This window comes from Procambarus clarkii, chromosome 11 (assembly GCF_040958095.1).
Source record: "Procambarus clarkii isolate CNS0578487 chromosome 11, FALCON_Pclarkii_2.0, whole genome shotgun sequence".
Classification (NCBI taxonomy): domain Eukaryota; kingdom Metazoa; phylum Arthropoda; class Malacostraca; order Decapoda; family Cambaridae; genus Procambarus; species Procambarus clarkii.
This window is the reverse complement of record NC_091160.1, coordinates 47990895-48009914: the sequence shown is the minus strand read 5'-3', so window position 1 is coordinate 48009914 and position 19020 is coordinate 47990895. Positions and strand designations below refer to the sequence as shown.

Sequence of the window (19020 nt, the reverse complement as noted above, 5' to 3'; positions counted from 1 at the left end):
CACGTGACATTGAGTTTTGTCGCCTAGTGTCGTGTTGTATTTTGTTACGCCACTAAGCACTGCCTCTTGCAGCTCAGTGTCGTATTGTACGTGGACGCGTTGTGTAGTACAGAACCGTATAGACATATGAACAAATACTGAGGCTGAACGATGGATTCGAATATACGTATCCGAACCCAGGCACGCGCACTAACCGTCTAGACCAGGCCTGCACAACTTGTAAAATAAGACGGGGCCAAAATTGCTCGAAGGAAACCAGATTTGGGAAGCGATTGATAAACACCATTTATCTAATAACATTAATATTGATTCAATATTATTGGTATCAGACAATGTAATCAATATTATTGATTATATATATATATTATATATAATTAATAACAATAATAATAATTAATAATGATAATAATGATAATAATAATAATAATAATTTAGATTTCATATAATATTACAATTTAAAACATAATTATGTTGAAAATTACACATTTGAAACAAAATTGCTTTTATAAAATACTTTAATCCAAAATATTTTTATTTCAAAATCATCTTATGAACCCAATGAGAGGAATAACGCCTTTCACAGCAACAAGCTTTTTGGGTTCTTGGCTCATATTTGTAGTAGACGTCTTAATGATCATTAGTCGGAGAAGAACGTTATTTGTATTTTTCATATTCATGATAGAGAATATTCCAGCCCATCCTCCTGTTTTGGTAGTACTTATAGTAACGATGAGGACCACAGTATATATATATCGACGTACAAACGAAATTAGGAAGTAGAAATCGGCACTAATGAATTGAACAAACCGGATAATGCCTATTTATGTTGCAAAGTGTCTACTTATGTTGTAAAGACAATCTAAACTAACCTAACCTTCCTAGGATCTAATACACGATTTCTGAGGCTTAATTTAGTACACACATGTGCTATACTAAGAGTAGGAGTATTTAAGTTTGTTTTTTAGCTTAATTTTTTTCGATTCTATAAAATGAATAGTACAAATTCTAATATTTAATTGCTTAGAACGGCAATCTTTGTACTATGGTGCAGATAGTTACAAAAACGACTATTTAAACAGGAGAACTGGCCGTTCTCACAAATGTAGATTCTGCTAAAAATGTTGAGCGTTTCAAGTATAGCTTTAATGAAATCTTAATATTTTTCACTGTCCAGACATCTATGAATTCCTGAAGACTGCTTTCTCGCCACTTATTTCTGTAATCTGGCGAACACTGATGATCAGTAACGTTCAACTGTAATTGGAATGGCAAGTCTGTTGGATCCATAACAAAAGGGATCTTCAATAACTTTGGTTGAGTGTCTTTTTTTCCGTACACAAAGTGAGCTTAGTCATTTTTTTCAATTGAATCATGTTTTTCAGAGCATATATGTCTCCTAGGTCGCTGTGTTGTGCTGGGGGGCGTGCTGAGCTCAAGTGGGAAAGTGACACATATCACCTTTCAGCAGCTGACTTATGAAAAGCTTTAGTTTCATTTTGAGAGTTTTCACTGCTGCGAAAAGCTGAAATAAAAAAAAATCCCTGAACATGAGTAATGTGGTTATTTAGATATGTTTAACGCCATTGAAGATCATTATTAAAAGACTCATCTTCAAGCTCAGGGAATTGTTTTAGTTCCTCTTATAAGAATTTGAGAACTTCCTTTTTTTAAAGCAATGAAACACTAGAACACTCGTCCTCGACTCAACCACTTTCTTTCAGAACGGTTAAGCAGGTCGTTGTACTTGACGTCTATCTTTTTAAGAAAGGTCCGAATATCCTATGTTTCACTCCCTTAAAACGGAAGAAGTTAACAATAGGAACTCCCACTGACGTTACCCAATCAGACTTCAAAATGTTGCTATTCTGAACCATAAGATATATTACTCAGTGGTGTAATACAACAATTTTTCAGCACTTTGCCGGATCACCATCAGGTTTGATTCCTGACTGCGCCATAAGAGGGTGCAGACGTCGGGCTCCGGCTGTCAGTAGTCGTCTGCCATTGCTGAGTGGTGGTTTGCTGTGCGGGGTGTGGAGCGCCCGCTGGTCGGGGCCCCGCTTGCCGGTATGGACGCGGCTTGTACCAGCCGCATTCGGAGGTTCGACACAGTGCGGCTGGACTTTTCTGCTGCTGTGGACTGGTCCGTTGTAGAGGTTGCTCTCCTGGACGTCCTCCGTGTTGACGTCCCCGCGCTCCTGGGCCTCAAGAAGTTATCGCCCACCCATGTTCCGGTGTCGTTCGCCACGTCACATGTTTACCAGGAGTTTGTGGCTTGCTAGGATGGCCGCACGCTTCTTCCGGCTTCGGCTGTGTCTGTGGAGATCTTGGATCCCTGGGGGCCCTTGTCGTTTGTGAGTGTTCACGGCGTGCCGGTGACCTTCCCCGAAGCGGCCCTCATGTCCTTGTTTATGTGGTTTGGGATGGTAGTGAAGCACCGGTTCAATGTTTTGAGTGCAGGCCGGCTGAAGGGGGTCCGGCTGGGTTCACGCACGCTTGTCATGCGGCTCATGAGCCCTATACCGTCCAGGGTCTCGTTTCGTGGGCTCTCTCTGAGGACCTTCTATCAGGGGTCAAACCCGCACGTGTTTCCGGTGTGGTGCTGAGGGCCACGTAGCGGCTGGTTGCAACGCTCCTCGTGCTGAGGCCCCTTCAGTTTTCCTGGAGGATGACTTTCCTCGCTTACCTGTGCGTGTGGATTCCCCGGCGGATCCTCGCTCTGTGCAGGAGCCTGGTATGGTTCCCGCTGCGGTTCCAGATGTCGCTATGGCTGGACCTTATATGTCTGCCCTGCCGTTGAGCTCGGGGGACTTGGGGGCGCTATGTTTCGGACCTTCGTCGCTTGATAACTACGTAGGTGCATCCGCATCCGGTGGCCTTGAGGGATGCTTTAGGGGTGGCACCTACTTCTCCTGCTGAAGGACGTGTGCTTCCCGGGGCTGGCGGGGCGGTGGTTTGTATGTCTCCACCCACGCCTTCTGCCTCGTCGCCTCTGGCGGTTTCTTCGTTGTCAAGTACCTCTTCTCCTCTGCCGGTTCCGTCACCCTCCCTGAATACCTCACGTGTGCAGGAGTCTACTCTTCCGCATGCTCTGTCTCTTCCCTCTCCGATTCCAGTCTCTGTGCCTGGTGGTGGCCTTTTACCCCGCGTTATCGAGGATGCTGTTTTGCGTGATCGTGCTGCCCCGGCTTTGGGGCCGCCTGCTTATGGTTTTTCTGGGGCACCGCCTGCTGGGGGGTGACAGCTCCAACGATCAGCGGCCTCTTTTTAAGCGCCGTCGCTCGACTCGAGGTGTGTCACCTCGCCGGTCGTGGGCAGAGGAGCATGATGCGATGGATGATGATGCTGTGGCCGACGCTGTGTTGCCTCCTGTGGTGCCTTCTGTGTTGGACGCTGTGCCTCCTGCTGGTGGCTTCCCTCAGTGGGCGGTTGCCCCTGGTGATCGCTGGTGGGGGTGCTGGGGCCCATGCGGAGCCTCCCTCCACGGGACTCGGTGTGGTGCCTGACGTCGAACGGAGTGCACGCCCTAGTGGGCGGGCCGGTGTGCGGCCTGCCATGCAGTCCGGTGTGCTTCCTGATGTGCAGCCCTGTGACCAGCGTCCTAGGGGGAAACCCATCCCTTTCGTTCTCCCGTCCGGCTAGGTGATCGACGATTCTACGACGCCTGGCTTTTGAGTGTGATGATCTGGTGCGTCCTGTTCACTGGTGTCCATCTACCATCTGGGTTCCGCGGGTGCAGTGTTTTATCTTCGGCGTGCCAGATTCGATGCCTCGGCCTCTAGCGACTCCTGGCCGTTCGCTTTCTGAATGTGACCAACTTGTTTGGGAAGCTTATTGCTTACGTTTTCCAGCTCGGGAGTACCCGGAGAAGTATGCGTGATTGGTGTGCTTGGTTTCTGTCTGTGTTGTGCGTGTTGTTTCCCCGGTGCCTGCGTGCATCACGTGTGTGGATGTCTTGTTTCTGTTGCGGCTGCTTGTGTGTTAGGTTTGGTGCGTTTGTGGGTGATTTGTTGCCGCCGAAGGCGGCTAGTTTATTGTGCACCCCATACTCATCCTGTGAGCGGTAGCGCAAAAGCATTACAGAGGGCACAAAAGGTCTTTATCAGACCTCATCTTAGATTATTACATAAACAATTTCTTCAATCCTTCACACCTTATAGATACAATGTCAGCTAGTTACAGAGAAAGTGCTATTACAAGAGCTACATAGGGTGTGTTTTTTCCTGGCTCCTGCGTGGGCTTTTTTGTTTGCCCTGTAAGGGTTGTATTCTTTGTGCCTTTTTATGTTATATGTGGTATGTGTGCTTTTAAACTCCTATGTCTCTGGAGCGTGCCTTTGTGTATTTTGCACTTCTCTGTGTGGAGTTTGGAGTGCCCAAGTTTATACTTTATCCGCCCCTTTCACTTGTCGGGGTATTTGTATTCATGTTCCTGTTTTATGGATATTCTTTTTGCCTTTTTGCCTTTGCTTACTGTTATTTCTCTTTCATTTGACTTGTGCTGATTATGTATTATTTTTCTGTTCTATCCTTTTGTGCTTTGTATTCTGCCTTTTTTATATTAAAAAAATGCTTTTATTTGTTTTTTGTACTTACGGTTCCCTGTGTGGTTCTGTTTTTTGTTATTAATGCCTTGTGTCCTGTACTGCTTTTAGTTTGTCTTATGTGCCCGTGTTGGAGTTTGTTATACGCTTGTATCATGTGTAGTTCTCGATTGATTATTCGTGTATTTCCCTTTTGATTGTTTTTTCTTTGGGTTCTTTGACTGATGTATTACTGTATTCTGTGTATTTTGTATGTACTCATGTTTTTTGTGTATGGTTTTCTGTTTGTACTGTGACTTTCTTTTATAAATAAATAAAAAAAACTTTCTTTCAGAACGGTTAAGCAGGTCGCTGTACTTGACGTCTATCTTATTAAGAAAAGCTCCGTATATCATATGTTTCACTCCCTTAAAACGGAAGAAGTACAACAATAGGAACTCTCACTGACGTTACCCAATCAGACTTTAAAATTTTGCTATTCTGAACCATAAGATATATTATTCAGTGGTGTAATACAACAATTTTTCATCACATTGCCGGATCACCATCAGTAGAAATGGTAATTTAAGCATACAAAACCTTTTCCCAACTGTGTTGCAATGGTTTCTAATTTAAACCTACTTCAAAAGCCATGTAACTACATATGATTAATAGATTCCCGGCGTTGTTATTATTTCATTGTGCATAACAGTGATGAGAGACGCCCAACGTTACTACTGACACATGAGTGGGCGGGTCCCTGATTGTGGGCGGGTGCCTGAGTGTGAGCGGGTTCCTGAGTTTGTGCGGGTACCTGAGTGTGGGCGGGTACCTGAGTGTGGGCGGATATCTGGTAGAACTTGGAGTGTGATACCAGCTGGTGCCGCCCAAGCTCCAAGTCTGGTAGATCTTCTGGTTGAGGTTCCTTTAGAGGCCCATTAAGGTTCAGTCGGTTGTGACCGCGCCTGTGGAGTTTAGGGACGCAAGTTCGAATCCATTGTAATACCTTAATATTTATTCATTGATTTATCACATTACTGAGATATCATTATGATGTTGAACACGATGTTAGAATGAAAGTGTTGAGACAGTCAAGGAAGTTATTAGTATGACTGAACATACATAACGAGCTTGTATGAGTGCGTATGTGCTTTCTCTCTCTGTATATGCGACGGTGTATGCAAGTCTAAGAATTTCCAAACTGAAAAAGGACTTTTGTTGTATATATAAATGTTTAATACTTGCATGTAATTGATAAGCCTTGTACCTGTCATTGAGATAATTACTGTGACCTCTCCGACAGGTTCCCCTCTCTGAGAGGGAGATGCAGTTGCGATGGATCCTCTAGACCAATGGTTCGAGACCCTTTGAAAATCTAATAAAAGCTATGGACCCCTCTATAGAAAAATGCACATATGCATAAATTTGCAGGCAATGAATATACTTTATATTCATGAAAATTGGTTGCCTCGTGCAGTGTATGACATACACAAAGTGTATGACTAAGTGTATCTATACACAAAGTGTATGTAATACACAAAATGTGAATATTGTAAACCTTCGACCTGATATATTGAAGTCATGGTTATCTTCGACTCCGAGGGACGAGCATCATGAATATAGTAAACATGCATTGGTTACCAACCCCTGGTGTTAACTATTTTTGTTGCTTTGCCTCCCACAGCGGCTCCCACGCGGTGATAAGTGCAGCAGTATAAGTGGTGGTTCCAAGACACTTCCCGCAGTAGAGTCCTGCGACCACAGTAGAGCTGTGTTACAACAGCATTGCTGTTTACTTCTGCCACAGCATTGCTTTTCACCTTGCAACAGCACGCCAAAGTTTTCAGCATGAAGAGAACGCCGCTCATATGTGCCTTGTTGGTGAGATGCTTCTACTCACTACTCACTTTGCCTTTCTATATCTCTGTATGTGTGTTTGTCTTTTTATGGCTATATGTCTGTGTTTGTCTTTCCATGTCTATATGTCTGTGTTTGTCTTTATATGCCTGTGTTCATCTTTCTATGTATGTATGTCTGTACTTATCTAGTTACCTAGTTGTACTTACCTAGTTGTGCTTGCGGGGGTTGAGCTCTGGCTCTTTGGTCCCGCCTGTCAACTGTCAATCAACTGGTTCAGGTACCTCAGGCACAGGTTCCTGAGCCTATTGGGCTCAATCATATCTACACTTAAAGCTGTGTATGGAGTCAGCTTCCACCACATCACTTCCTAATGCATTCCATTTGTCAACCACTCTGACGCTGAAAAAATTCTTTCTAGCGTCTCTGTGGCTCATTTGGGTACCCAATTTCCACCTGTGTCCCCTAGTACGTGTGCCCCTTGTGGTAAATAGTCTGTCTTTATCTACCCTATCAGTTCCTCTGAGAATCTTGTATGTGGTGATCATGTTCCCTCTAGCTCTTTCTGTCTCACAGTGACATGAGGTTTAATTCCCGCAGTCTCTCCTCGGAGCTCATAACCCTCAGTTTGGGTACTAGTCTGGTGGCAAACCTTTGAACCTTTTCCAGTTTAGTCTTAAAAAAAATCAAAATTCAAATGTTTATGCAGGTAAAGTACATACATACAAGGTGTGATACAAACATTGATGGATTTATAGATAGAGCTAGTACATAAAATGTCTAAAGCCACTATTACGCAAAGCGTTTCGGGCAGGAAAAACTTATGCTTGACTAGATATGGACTCCATACTGGAGGTTGCATACTCCAGGATTGGTCTGACATATGTGGTATACAAAGTTCTGAAAGATTCCTTACAGAAGTTTCTAGATGCCGTTCTTATGTTAGCCAACCTGGCATATGCCGCTGATGTTATCCTCTTGATGTGAGCTTCAGGGGACAGGTCTGGTGTGATATTAAACCTCAGGTCTTTCTCTCTCTCTGACTCTTGAAGTATGTCATCTCCCAAATGATATCTTGTATCTGGCCTCCTGCTCCCTTCACCTATCTTCATTACATTACATTTGCTTGGGTTAAACTCTAACAACCATTTGTTCGACCATTCCTGCAGCTTGTCCAGGTCTTCTTGAAGTCTCAAGCTGTCCTCCTCTGTCTTAATCCTGTCCTGTCTCTGGTTGTTCTGTCCTGTCTGTTGCTGTCTAGATGTCCTGTCTCTGTGTTTGTCTGTCTATGTCTGTATATCTGTGTTTGTCTTTCTATGTCTGTATGTCTCTTAGCCTCTCTATGTCTGTATGTCTGTGTTTGTCTGCCTCTCCATATCTCTTTGTCTTCCTTTCTTTCTCTGTGTGTCTGCCATTCTGTCTCTGTACGTCTGTCTGCCTTCCTGTTTCTGTATATCTGTGTCTGCCTTCCTGTCCGTATTTGCCATTCTGTCTATGATTGTTTCTATCTTTCTATGTCTATGTCCGTGTCTATCTATCTATGCCCCTGTATGCGTGTGTATGCCTTTCTGTGTCTCTGTATGTCTGTGTATGCCTTTCTCTATATCCGTATGTCTGTTTATGTCTTTCTGTGTCTCTGTATGTCTGTGTATGCCTTTCTTTGTATCCGCATGTCTGTACTCACCTAGTTGTGCTTGCGGGGGTTGAGCTCTGGCTCTTTGGTCCCGCCTCTCAACCGTCAGTCAACAGGTGTACAGGTTCCTGAGCCTATTGGGCTCTATCATATCTACACTTGAAACTGTGTATGGAGTCAGCCTCCACCACATCACTTCCTAATGCATTCCATTTGTCAACCACTCTGACACTAAAAAAGTTCTTTCTAATATCTCTGTGGCTCATTTGGGCACTCAATTTCCACCTGTGTCCCCTAGTGCGTGTGCCCCGTGTGTTAAATTGCCTGTCTTTATCAACCCTGTCGATTTCCTTGAGACTCTTGAATGTGGTGATCATGTCCCCCCTAACTCTTCTGTCTTCCAGCGAAGTGAGGTTTAATTCCCGTAGTCTCTCCTCGTAGCTCATACCTCTCAACTCGGGTACTAGTCTGGTGGCAAACCTTTGAACCTTTTCCAGTTTAGTCTTATGCTTGACTAGATATGGACTCCATGCTGGAGCTGCATACTCCAGGATTGGTCTGACATATGTGGTATATAATGTTCTGAAAGATTCCTTACACAAGTTTCTAAAGGCCGTTCTTATGTTAGCCAACCTGGCATATGCTGCTGATGTTATCTTCTTGATATGAGCTTCAGGGGACAGGTCTGGCGTGATATCAACCCCCAGGTCTTTCTCTCTCTCTGACTCTTGAAGTATTTCATCTCCCAAATGATACCTTGTATCTGGTCTCCTGCTTCCTACCACTATCTTCATTACATTACATTTGCTTGGGTTAAACTCTAACAGCCATTTGTTCGACCGTTCCTGCAGCTTGTCCAGGTCTTCTTGAAGCCTCAAGCTGTCCTCCTCTGTCTTAATCCTTCTCATAATTTTGGTGTCGTCTGCAAACATTGAGAGGAATGAGTCTATACCCTCTGGGAGATCATTTACGTATATCAGAAACAGGATAGGTCCAAGTACAGAGCTCTGTGGGACTCCACTGGTGACTTCACGCCAATCTGAGGTCTCACCCCTCACTGTAACTCTCTGCTTTCTATTGCTTAGGTACTCCCTTATCCACTGGAGCGCCCTACCAGTTACTCCTGCCTGTTTCTCCAGCTTATGCATCAACCTTTTATGGGGTACTGTGTCAAAGGCTTTCTGACAGTCCAGAAAAATGCAGTCCGCCCATCCTTCTCTTTCTTGTTTAATCTTTGTCACCTGATCGTAGAATTCTATCAAGCCTGTAAGGCAAGATTTACCCTCCCTGAACCCATGTTGATGGGTTGTCACGAAGTCTCTTCTCTCCAGATGTGTTACTAGGTTTTTTCTCACAATCTTTTCCATCACCATCTCCATCTGTGTATGCCTTTCTGTGTCTCTGTATGTCTGTGTATGCCTTTCTGTGTCTCTGTATGTCTGTGTATGCCTTTCTGTGTCTCTGTATGTCTGTGTATGCCTTTCTGTGTCTCTGTATGTCTGTGTATGCCTTTCTGTGTCTCTGTATGTCTGTGTGTGCCTTTCTGTGTCTCTGTATGTCTGTGTATGCCTTTCTGTGTCTCTGTATGTCTGTGTATGCCTTTCTGTGTCTCTGTATGTCTGTGTATGCCTTTCTGTGTCTCTGCATGTCTGTGTATGCCTTTCTCTGTATCCGTATGTCTGTGTATGCCTTTCTCTGTATCCGTATGTCTGTGTATGCCTTTCTGTGTCTGTATGCCTGTGTATGCCTTTTTAAGTCTTTGTATGTCTGTGTATGCCTTTCCGAGTCTCTGTATGTCTGTTTATGCCTTTCTGAGTCTTTGTATGTATGTGTATTCTTTTCTGAGTCTCTATGTGTGTGTGTATGCCTTTCTGAGTCAGTGTATACCCTTGTATGCCTTTCTGTGTCTCTGTATGCCCTTGTATGCCTTTCTGAGTTTCTGTATGTCTATGTATGCTTTTCTGTGTCTCTGTATGTATGCATTTCTGTGTCTCTGTATGCCTGTGTATGCCTTTCCGAGTCTCCGTATGTCTTGCCATGTCTCTGTATGTCTTACGGGGTGAGAATAGCTTGAGCTACCTCATCCCTTTGTGTGTATTTTACCTCAATAAACTTATTTCAATTTCTGTATGTCTCTATGTCCTTGTCTTTGATTGTATCTCGAATTATGTATGTCTGGTTAGATCTGTTTATGCAAATAACTTTCTCCACGTTTATTCCTTTTTAAACTAAATTTATTCTTGTTTATCTTTTTGTCTGTTTGTTCTTGCCTTGAGTACCGTGCAAGTACAGTTGCACAGCTAAAAAGGAGCTGCCTCGTATGGGGCAATAGACATAAGAAAAAAATTAACAGATAGAAACAGTAGAAGGAGAGGACACACACATATATATTATGATAGTTTTTATGTCTGTGATGGGTCTCTGAAACAGTTTGTGGTATTCTGCTCCATATGTATGTTTATCATTTATTTTGGAGTGTGTTGTGTGTGTGTTGCTAACTCAAACAATGCTAATGAGTATTTATTTCTGGACACCAAAAAAGAATATGCTGAGTTTCCGTTTTTTTTTTAACATTGCGGGTGTCTGCTGCAGGTGGCGTGGGTGGCGGCGCTGCTCTGCGTCGCTGAGGTCCCCTCTGCTTGTGAACCGGATTGCAGCGGCAAGAAACCGATGGATTTGGTTGAGGATCCTTTGAACTGCAATAATTATTACATTTGTTTGGGGGACGGTATTCCCTCAGATGTTTCTATACCGTGTGACAGTGGTAATTATTTCGACCCAACAGTATTTGATTGTGTTACTGGCGACTCTTGTTACTCTGCCTGCATGCCATTACCTTGCCATTTAACATGTAACGGGAGCCTGGACAAGATCTCTGACCCAAAAGACTGCAGCATCTATTACATTTGCTCAGCTGGCAACATTACTGGACCCTATGATTGTCCCGCTGACAGACCTTATTTTAGCGGCGAGACTTGCGTTAAGGACGAAACTGTGTGTTGCGGCGACCTGTGTTATGCGTACTGCCAGGGTGGCATAGCGGAGATTGCTGACCCCTACGACTGCCACAAGTTCTATATGTGCCCTGAGGCGGGACCGGCTGAAGAAAAATATCACTTCTCTTGTCCCTCAGGGGGCACTTTTGATGTAGCCGTGGGTCAGTGTGTGGTCGGCGCCCCTTGTAATATACTGTGTAGCGGGGGAGGTATGGACCCACCTTCTCCAGACTGCCAGGAGTCCATGACGTGCACGGCTGTGGGACTCTTCCCCATGTGCACGACGTGTTACCAGCAGTACTTCAACTGTCACACCGTCGGCCAGCCAGCCACCGTTGAGACCTGCACAGGATCCTTGCTCTTCAGCACCAACCCTTCTTCACCTTACTGTATGAGGCCCGAAGACTGCCTCTAATCAACGATCTGAGCCCACCTTGCACTGGCCTCAACTCCACCACTCACTGTTCAAAATTCACTGGACACTGCTTTAAGCTCACCGCCCACTGGACTCATTCCACCACCCACTGGACTCACTCCACCACCCACTGGACTAACGTGATGTCGTCAACACCCAAGTGCACTTGACCAAATCTATTTTTCCACAGTCCAACCCACCTGAGTACGCCACTTGCACCACCACCTATACCCACTATCTACACTTGCACCACCACCTATACCTACTATCTACACTTGCACCACCACCTATACCTACTATCTACACTTGCACCACCACCTATACCCACTATCTACACTTGCACCACCACCTATACCCACTATCTACACTTGCACCACCACCTATACCTACTATCTACACTTGCACCACCACCTATACCTACTATCTACACTTGCACCACCACCTATACCCACTATCTACACTTGCACCACCAACTATACCCACCATCTACACCTGCACTACCACCTATACCCACCATCTACACCTGCACCACCACCAGTAACTGAATTTAATACAGTTGTTACCAATGATGTGCACAACTGAACCAAAACACACACACAAACACACACACACACACACACACACACACACACACACACACACACACACACACACACACACACACAGGAAGGTTAGGAAGTGATGTGGTGGAGTCTGACTCCATACATAGTTTCAAGTGTAGATATGATAGAGCCCAATAGGCTCAGGAATCCGTACACCTGTTGATTGACGGTTGAGAGGCGGGACCAAAGAGCCAGAGCTCAACCCCCGCAAACACAACTAGGTGAGTACACGCAACATCATTACATATACAATATTATTATAAAAACAACGTACTATTAGATCCAAACAAGGCTGTTTATGGGAAGCTTATGGTGAAACAAATCATGTAAGGTATTTATACGAGAAGTACTTGTCAATTCTAGTCTTAAATAAATTCACGTTATCATAATGAAATATATAATTTGATATGTTGTTCCATATGCTGACGCTTCGATTACAAAAATGTATATTTTGCTTTGACTGAAAAGTTTGTCTTTGTTTAGAGTGATGTTAGGCAATGCAAAATTTAAGTATTATTCTGTATCAGGATTGTCATATATTTTAATTATTTATAAACTTGCATTATTGCTTCTCATTCTTATATTTTATTTTGCAAATAAAATTAGATCTTTTAAACTGCTTCATATGATATATTTCTATATTTCTAAGTCTTGGCATCATTTTTGCTGCTCGATATTGAACACTTAATTTGGCTATAACCTTTGTCAAGAACGGTGACCAGAACAGAACATAAGATACCTGTATAAGACCTGATAGTGAAGCGATGAGTGGAGATTACTTTCTCAGATCGTAAGTCTAAATCTCTCCCATGAAAAGCCAATATTATATTGGCATCATTTACAGCGTCAGTGTACTGCTTACTAGGCTTCAGATCATATCACTTAAAGGTCTATTTTGTTCACATATTCTCATTAACTCCGTATTTCATCCATTTCTTTACCTTCATTTGTTCCAGTGTGAATTAGTTTATTTTTCTGAGCATTCAAATTGGTCTGTCAATTGCTTAATTAATTTATTAAAGTGTTTAAGTCAGATTTTAATCTCTGGTGTTCAGGGCTTTGTTCACACAAAACTGTTGGAGTATTCTTTGTAAAGGAGGCACTGAGTCTATGTAAGTTGTACAGCAGAGTATGTCACTTCTTGTGGATGGTATACCTCTTGTGGATGGTATACCTCTTGTGGATGGTATACCTCTTGTGGATGGTATACCTCTTCTGAATGAAATACCTCTTCTGGATGGATGGAAGATGATATACCTCTCCAGAAACAGTTGTGCAATAATCCTTTTAGTGAGATATTTTGTTTATATTAAATTTGAATCAAGAATGTTCAATCCATTACTAATATTCAAATGTGAATAAATTTTGATTATTGTTTGTAATTTATCTTATATACTACATTGTGTTTGTTAAGTAATCACTCAGAGGGATATTTGTACAGCAACGACCTCGCTTCTTTCAGGGTCGGTGTTCGATCCTTGAAGGTCCAAGTGGTTGGGTACTATTCCTTCATTTCGTCCCCCCAATCCCAGCTCCTATCCTATCCTCATATCCCAGCTCCTATTCTCCCTTTGTATCCCTTCCATGTTCTATATAGTCATGTTGGCTTAGCGCTCTCTTCAGATAATTATCTCATCTTTCAATACTATCTTAATTTACTAGCTCCTAAAACCCATGTAGTACACTAGTTAGATATCCACACTCTCACCTATACTGCACTTGTTTTGTTAGAAGTGGCCACATTGACAGGTGTGTTGCAGAGGTGGCCACATTGTCAGGTGTGTTTCAGAGGTGGCCACATTATCAGATGTGTTTCAGAGGTGGCCACATTATCAGGTGTGTTTCACAGGTGGCCACATTGTCAGGTGTGTTTCAGATTAATATAAACACAAAATACGTTTATATACGTTTATTGTTATTGAACAATCAGAGATGTGCAGAGAATACGTTGTAACACCACTCTATTGTAACACCACCCTAAAATGTACCACTATAATGGAACACCACTATAATGGAACACTAACTATCCTGAGTAATACTTCCTCATCGGTTGCACTTGGTAACACTGTTATGGGCTGACATATGATGGTTACACCGGGACTACAAAGTACACTGCCAACAAGGAGATGCTAACACAGGATGAAATACGCTGCCACCATCTGCCCTTGACCATTGAAACTATATCAAGCAACGAGGCAAGAAACATTGCTTGACTTGGAGAGTACTTTCTATGACTGTCATTAATTATGAAAACGGTTGTCAGCCACGATATCCAAAAGGCTAAGAGGATTCAACAATTGACACAGACGGGAAATTTCACGTAAGTTTATTGAGACCAAAATTATGTCAATCACCAATTATAAATCCTATCCTAACACTGGCAAAAAGTTAAGAAATTTGGACATGGAACAAAAACTCAGAGATCACACACATTACCTTAAGCTATCTGTCTCTCCCTGGCTGAGATGTTCTTCACAGCCCCGCTCTCGATCCCGGTGTACCGCCCTCTGCCTTTCCTATGTTCCTACAGGCCCTCTATATACAACCCCCACAGGGGGGAGGGGGAGATCTGCTGTTGCTACCCACCAAGAGTGTACAAACACTCAAGAAATATTTCAATAAGCTTGTTTGACATTCACCATACACTCTTCAAGAGAGGAGTTATTAATTACGTGTGTGACTGACCTCTGACCTGGCCAAAAGGGGGAGATCCAGGGATGTTTACACATAAGAATCTGGAGTTTAATTTCCTTGCATGAAATATTACATACTTGAAACTATGCTGACTAAGACTAACCCAGGAATTTTTAATCAATATACAAGATAAACCGGAGGTCATCTGGGCTGAACTCTTGGAGAAGGCTTCCCTGGGTGTGAACTCTAAGGGGGGGGAGGTCCAGGGTGTTACAGCTCCCTTTCCCCGGAGTTAAGACAAAATCGGGTGTATGATAATTAAGCCCAATTTTGTCTTATCCTAACTCATCCAAAATACCACAACTAACCCTAAAAGAAAAAAAAATTGCCAGTGACATAATGATAAAAGTAAGCTAACTAAATTAACATGATGCAAAGTACATTATACAGTACACAACAGAGAGAACAAAACATAAATGTATAATGAAAGAAACAAAAGTACAAAAAAATACCTTGGCAAAAGTACAAGCAATGATACCGTCACACATGATACCATGCTGATATCCTAATATGACAATAAGGTATGTCAATGAAAAAAAAAAATGCAAATCCCGACTGCACCCGGGCAGTCCAGCAAGGCTCCCTCAGAAGGCTGGAAGACCAAAACAAAAAAATCGCCTTAAGACTAGCATGACATAAAAAAAAAAAAAAAAAAAAAAAAATTCCTAATGGAACAGGAAAATTACAAGTAACTAAAGATAATATAATGTCAAAATACAAGGAATAACACAAGGCTACATAATACAACCCTGAGTGACAATACATGGCAATAACGAATACTATGAAACAATGACATATCCTGCCTGCACACTAGGCAGGCTAGCAAGCCTTCCTCAGAAGGTCTAAAGAACAAAACATACAACAAAAAATGAACAGCAACATGAAAAAAAAAAAATATATGTCATATTCCTACTCTAACATTTAAATCTAAGTAATTAAAAATAACAGGAAACATTATACCTAAATGGGCGTACCCCAAACATCTGCTGGGTACCTCATGACCCACAGCCAACCGTATGAGTTATACAAGTTATAAAACATGGTAAAAATACAACAACAACTGACATGAAGACTCATCAATAGAACCGTACGTTAACAGAACACTTGTGGGCCAATCCATATACCGCACAAGACAATAGTGCCCGGGTCAATCTCTATGCACCCTGCACACACTGATAGTAAGACTACCTCTTACCACAACAGAAACATTACTTAACATTACAACATTTTAATGAAATAAAAAGACATGCAAATATAAAAAAAATTATGTACCCATACACTGGTAACAAATAGGGAACCTGGACACTCATCACCAGGACAGACTTATCACATAGATACATACATGAAATAAAATAGTAAGAAATTTCAAGAAAAAGTTTGTGCTAGAGACCGAAGTCATCTAGCTAAGAACACTGTCTAGGACCACTTTTTCTAGGCCTAGTTACTTTACATCCCCATAAATGTTACACTTTTAACCCAATTAGACAAAACTATTTGACACCGTTAATAATAGTCATTTCTCTGAACCATCATTCGTAAATCTTGACACATTAATGTTCGTGTTTATATACGCGTTTTCTATCGTGCATCCGTTATACTCTCGCGAGGTGGCCTGATGTTGGAGACCCGATGTTGGTGACAATGTTGGAGACCTGATGTTGGTGACCTGATGTTGGTGACGTGATGTTGGTGGCGATGTTGGAGACCCGATGTTGGAGACGTGATGTTGGTGGCGATGTTGGAGACCTGATGTAGAAGACCTGATGTTGATCCAGCGTCTGCCCGTCGATGATGCCTGCATATACCCTGAGATCTTCTTGTAACAGCTCTGGGGGTACGTCTGGTGACAGAGCGAGTCTACTGGTAACAGACTCCTCGTCAAGCTATCAAACTGCTCGAAGGTGGTGGTGTGAAGAGCAGCGGCAAGTGACAGCGGCCGGGGACTTGGCCGGTCACAAGTGAACGGTGTTAGGAGAGATGTATGGAGGCACATCTCACCTCCAGTTGCTTCAAGCTGACGGTCGATGATGAGTGACAGCAGCTACATAGCAGGAGTCGTGACAGCAGGGCAGAGAGTGTGACGTCGACGATGTCTTGCAACAGAAGTAAGCAGGTGCAGGTGTTGGGGCGTGGGTGGCGTGGCGGCAGGCCAGGTGGAACGCAACACACATACGAAGTAGAAATAACAACGTTTCGGTTCGTCAGGACTTGCTTAGGGCCCAGGACCAGGATGCACCAAGCATTTACGTGTCCACTGACGAAACCTCTACATCTTTCCTCAAACATGGCGGTTTTGTTTACATATAACAAACAGTGTACGAGCTTGGAAACTTCACAACCCAACTAGTTGTTGGGTTGTTGTTGTTATAAACAACCTCGTAGTGCTTCGCAACCTATAATCTTTTCTTAAATTCAAATTTAGCTGCATGATTGAGGAAAGATGTACAGATTTCGTTAACAGACAAGTAAATTCCTAGTAAATCACTTTAGGTTCCCTATGTGACCGAAACGTCGTCATTTTTAATATATATATATAAATATATATATATATATATATATATATATATATATATATATATATATATATATATATATATATATATATATATATATATATATATATATATCTGAGGAGCTGGAGGAACTCGACAACCTATGATAACCATCTTTATAACCCATATGTAACTCCTTTTTTGTAACAAAGTTCAAATAAAGTAAATATATATGTGTACATACAAAAGAATGGGTGTGGTAGGAGAAGATAATATTAGTGTTCAGTGAGAAACCACAAGGTCTCCTCTGAATACTTTTTATTTTCTTCTCCGAGGCTATGGGTCCCCACATTGGCACCAGAGGTGGTACCTTCACAAACTTTTATATATACATATATATATATATATATATAAATATATATATATATATATATATATATATATATATATATATATATATATATATATATATATATATATATATATATATATATATATATATATATATATATATATATATATATATATATATATATATATATATATACGATATGAGTTGATCAGAAATATGTAGAACAAATATTTTGTGTCTCATAAATCACAATTTAAAATTAACTTCACTAAAAAATCTACAAAATTTAGTACAAACTCTGAGTTGTTTATTATAATTAATTGTGATCATAATAATTTGTCTTTCTAAACCATCTTCAAGACATTCTTAGAAAATGCACACTTTATGTTTTTCTAAGAACATCTTTCTTCAATGAAATCAGTTACTTAAATCTTAGAAAACACACAAAGTTTTCTAAGAACTTCATTTTTGAATGAAATCACTTACTTCCATCTTAAAAGATACACACTTTACCTAATCTATCAACTTCATTCTTAAATAAAATCAATTACTTAATAAATACACATACTTAAATTATAAATTAAAGTTCACTTTTAATCATAAAACTTTCCAAATTGTATTTCTTTGGCTTTCAGTCTCTTCTTCTCAGGCTTCGGAATTCCTTGATATTTGTAGAGGCTGTTCTTGTTCATCTTGTCTACTCCCCTCAGAATTTTGTATGCAGTGATTATATCTCCTCTGTTCCTTGTCATCTCCAGGGCCATGAGATTTATTTCCCATACCCTTAACCATTTAATATTGTTCCAAACGTTCGTATTTTTACAATTTTGGTTTATGCTTCACAAGGTACGAATTCCCGATCATTGCTGCATATTTCAGTATTGGTCTAACATAGGTGTCCCATATCCTGCCGATGGTACCCTGCTCCTGGGTGCAGAAATGATTGGAAGCAGGCCAAACTCGCGAAGTTAGTGGAGAAGGCCAGAGGGGTGAATGTGTTGGGAGCAGTTCAGGATGGTGCAAGTTGTAGTGTCAGGACGCAGTTACTGGGAGCAGGCCACAAGGACGCAGTTACTGGGAGCAAGCCACAAGGACGCAGTTACTGGGAGCAGGCCACAAGGACGCAGTTACTGGGAGCAGGCCACAAGGACGCAGATACTGGGAGCAGGCCACAAGGACGCAGTTACTGGGAGCAGGCCACAAGGACGCAGTTACTGGGAGCAGGCCATAAGGACGCAGTTACTGGGAGCAGGCCACAAGGACGCAATTACTGGGAGCAGGCGATAAGGACGCAGTTACTGGGAGCAGGTCATAAGGACGCAGTTACTGGGAGCAGGCCATAAGGACACAGTTACTGGGAGCAGGCCATAAGGACGCAGTTACTGGGAGCAGACCACAAGGACGCAGTTACTGGGAGCAGGCCATAAGGACGCAGTTACTGGGAACAAGCCATAAGG

General features: G+C 42.2%; 1 protein-coding gene across 1 annotated transcript; it reads left to right on the top strand.

The window, feature by feature from the left end:
• The first annotated feature begins 10682 nt into the window (after positions 1–10682).
• LOC138363723 (peritrophin-48-like) lies at positions 10683–11423 on the top strand. Its single transcript, XM_069323114.1, has one exon. It carries the CDS (start codon positions 10683–10685, stop codon positions 11421–11423), a length of 741 nt encoding a protein of 246 aa, XP_069179215.1.
• The last annotated feature ends 7597 nt before the right edge of the window (positions 11424–19020 follow it).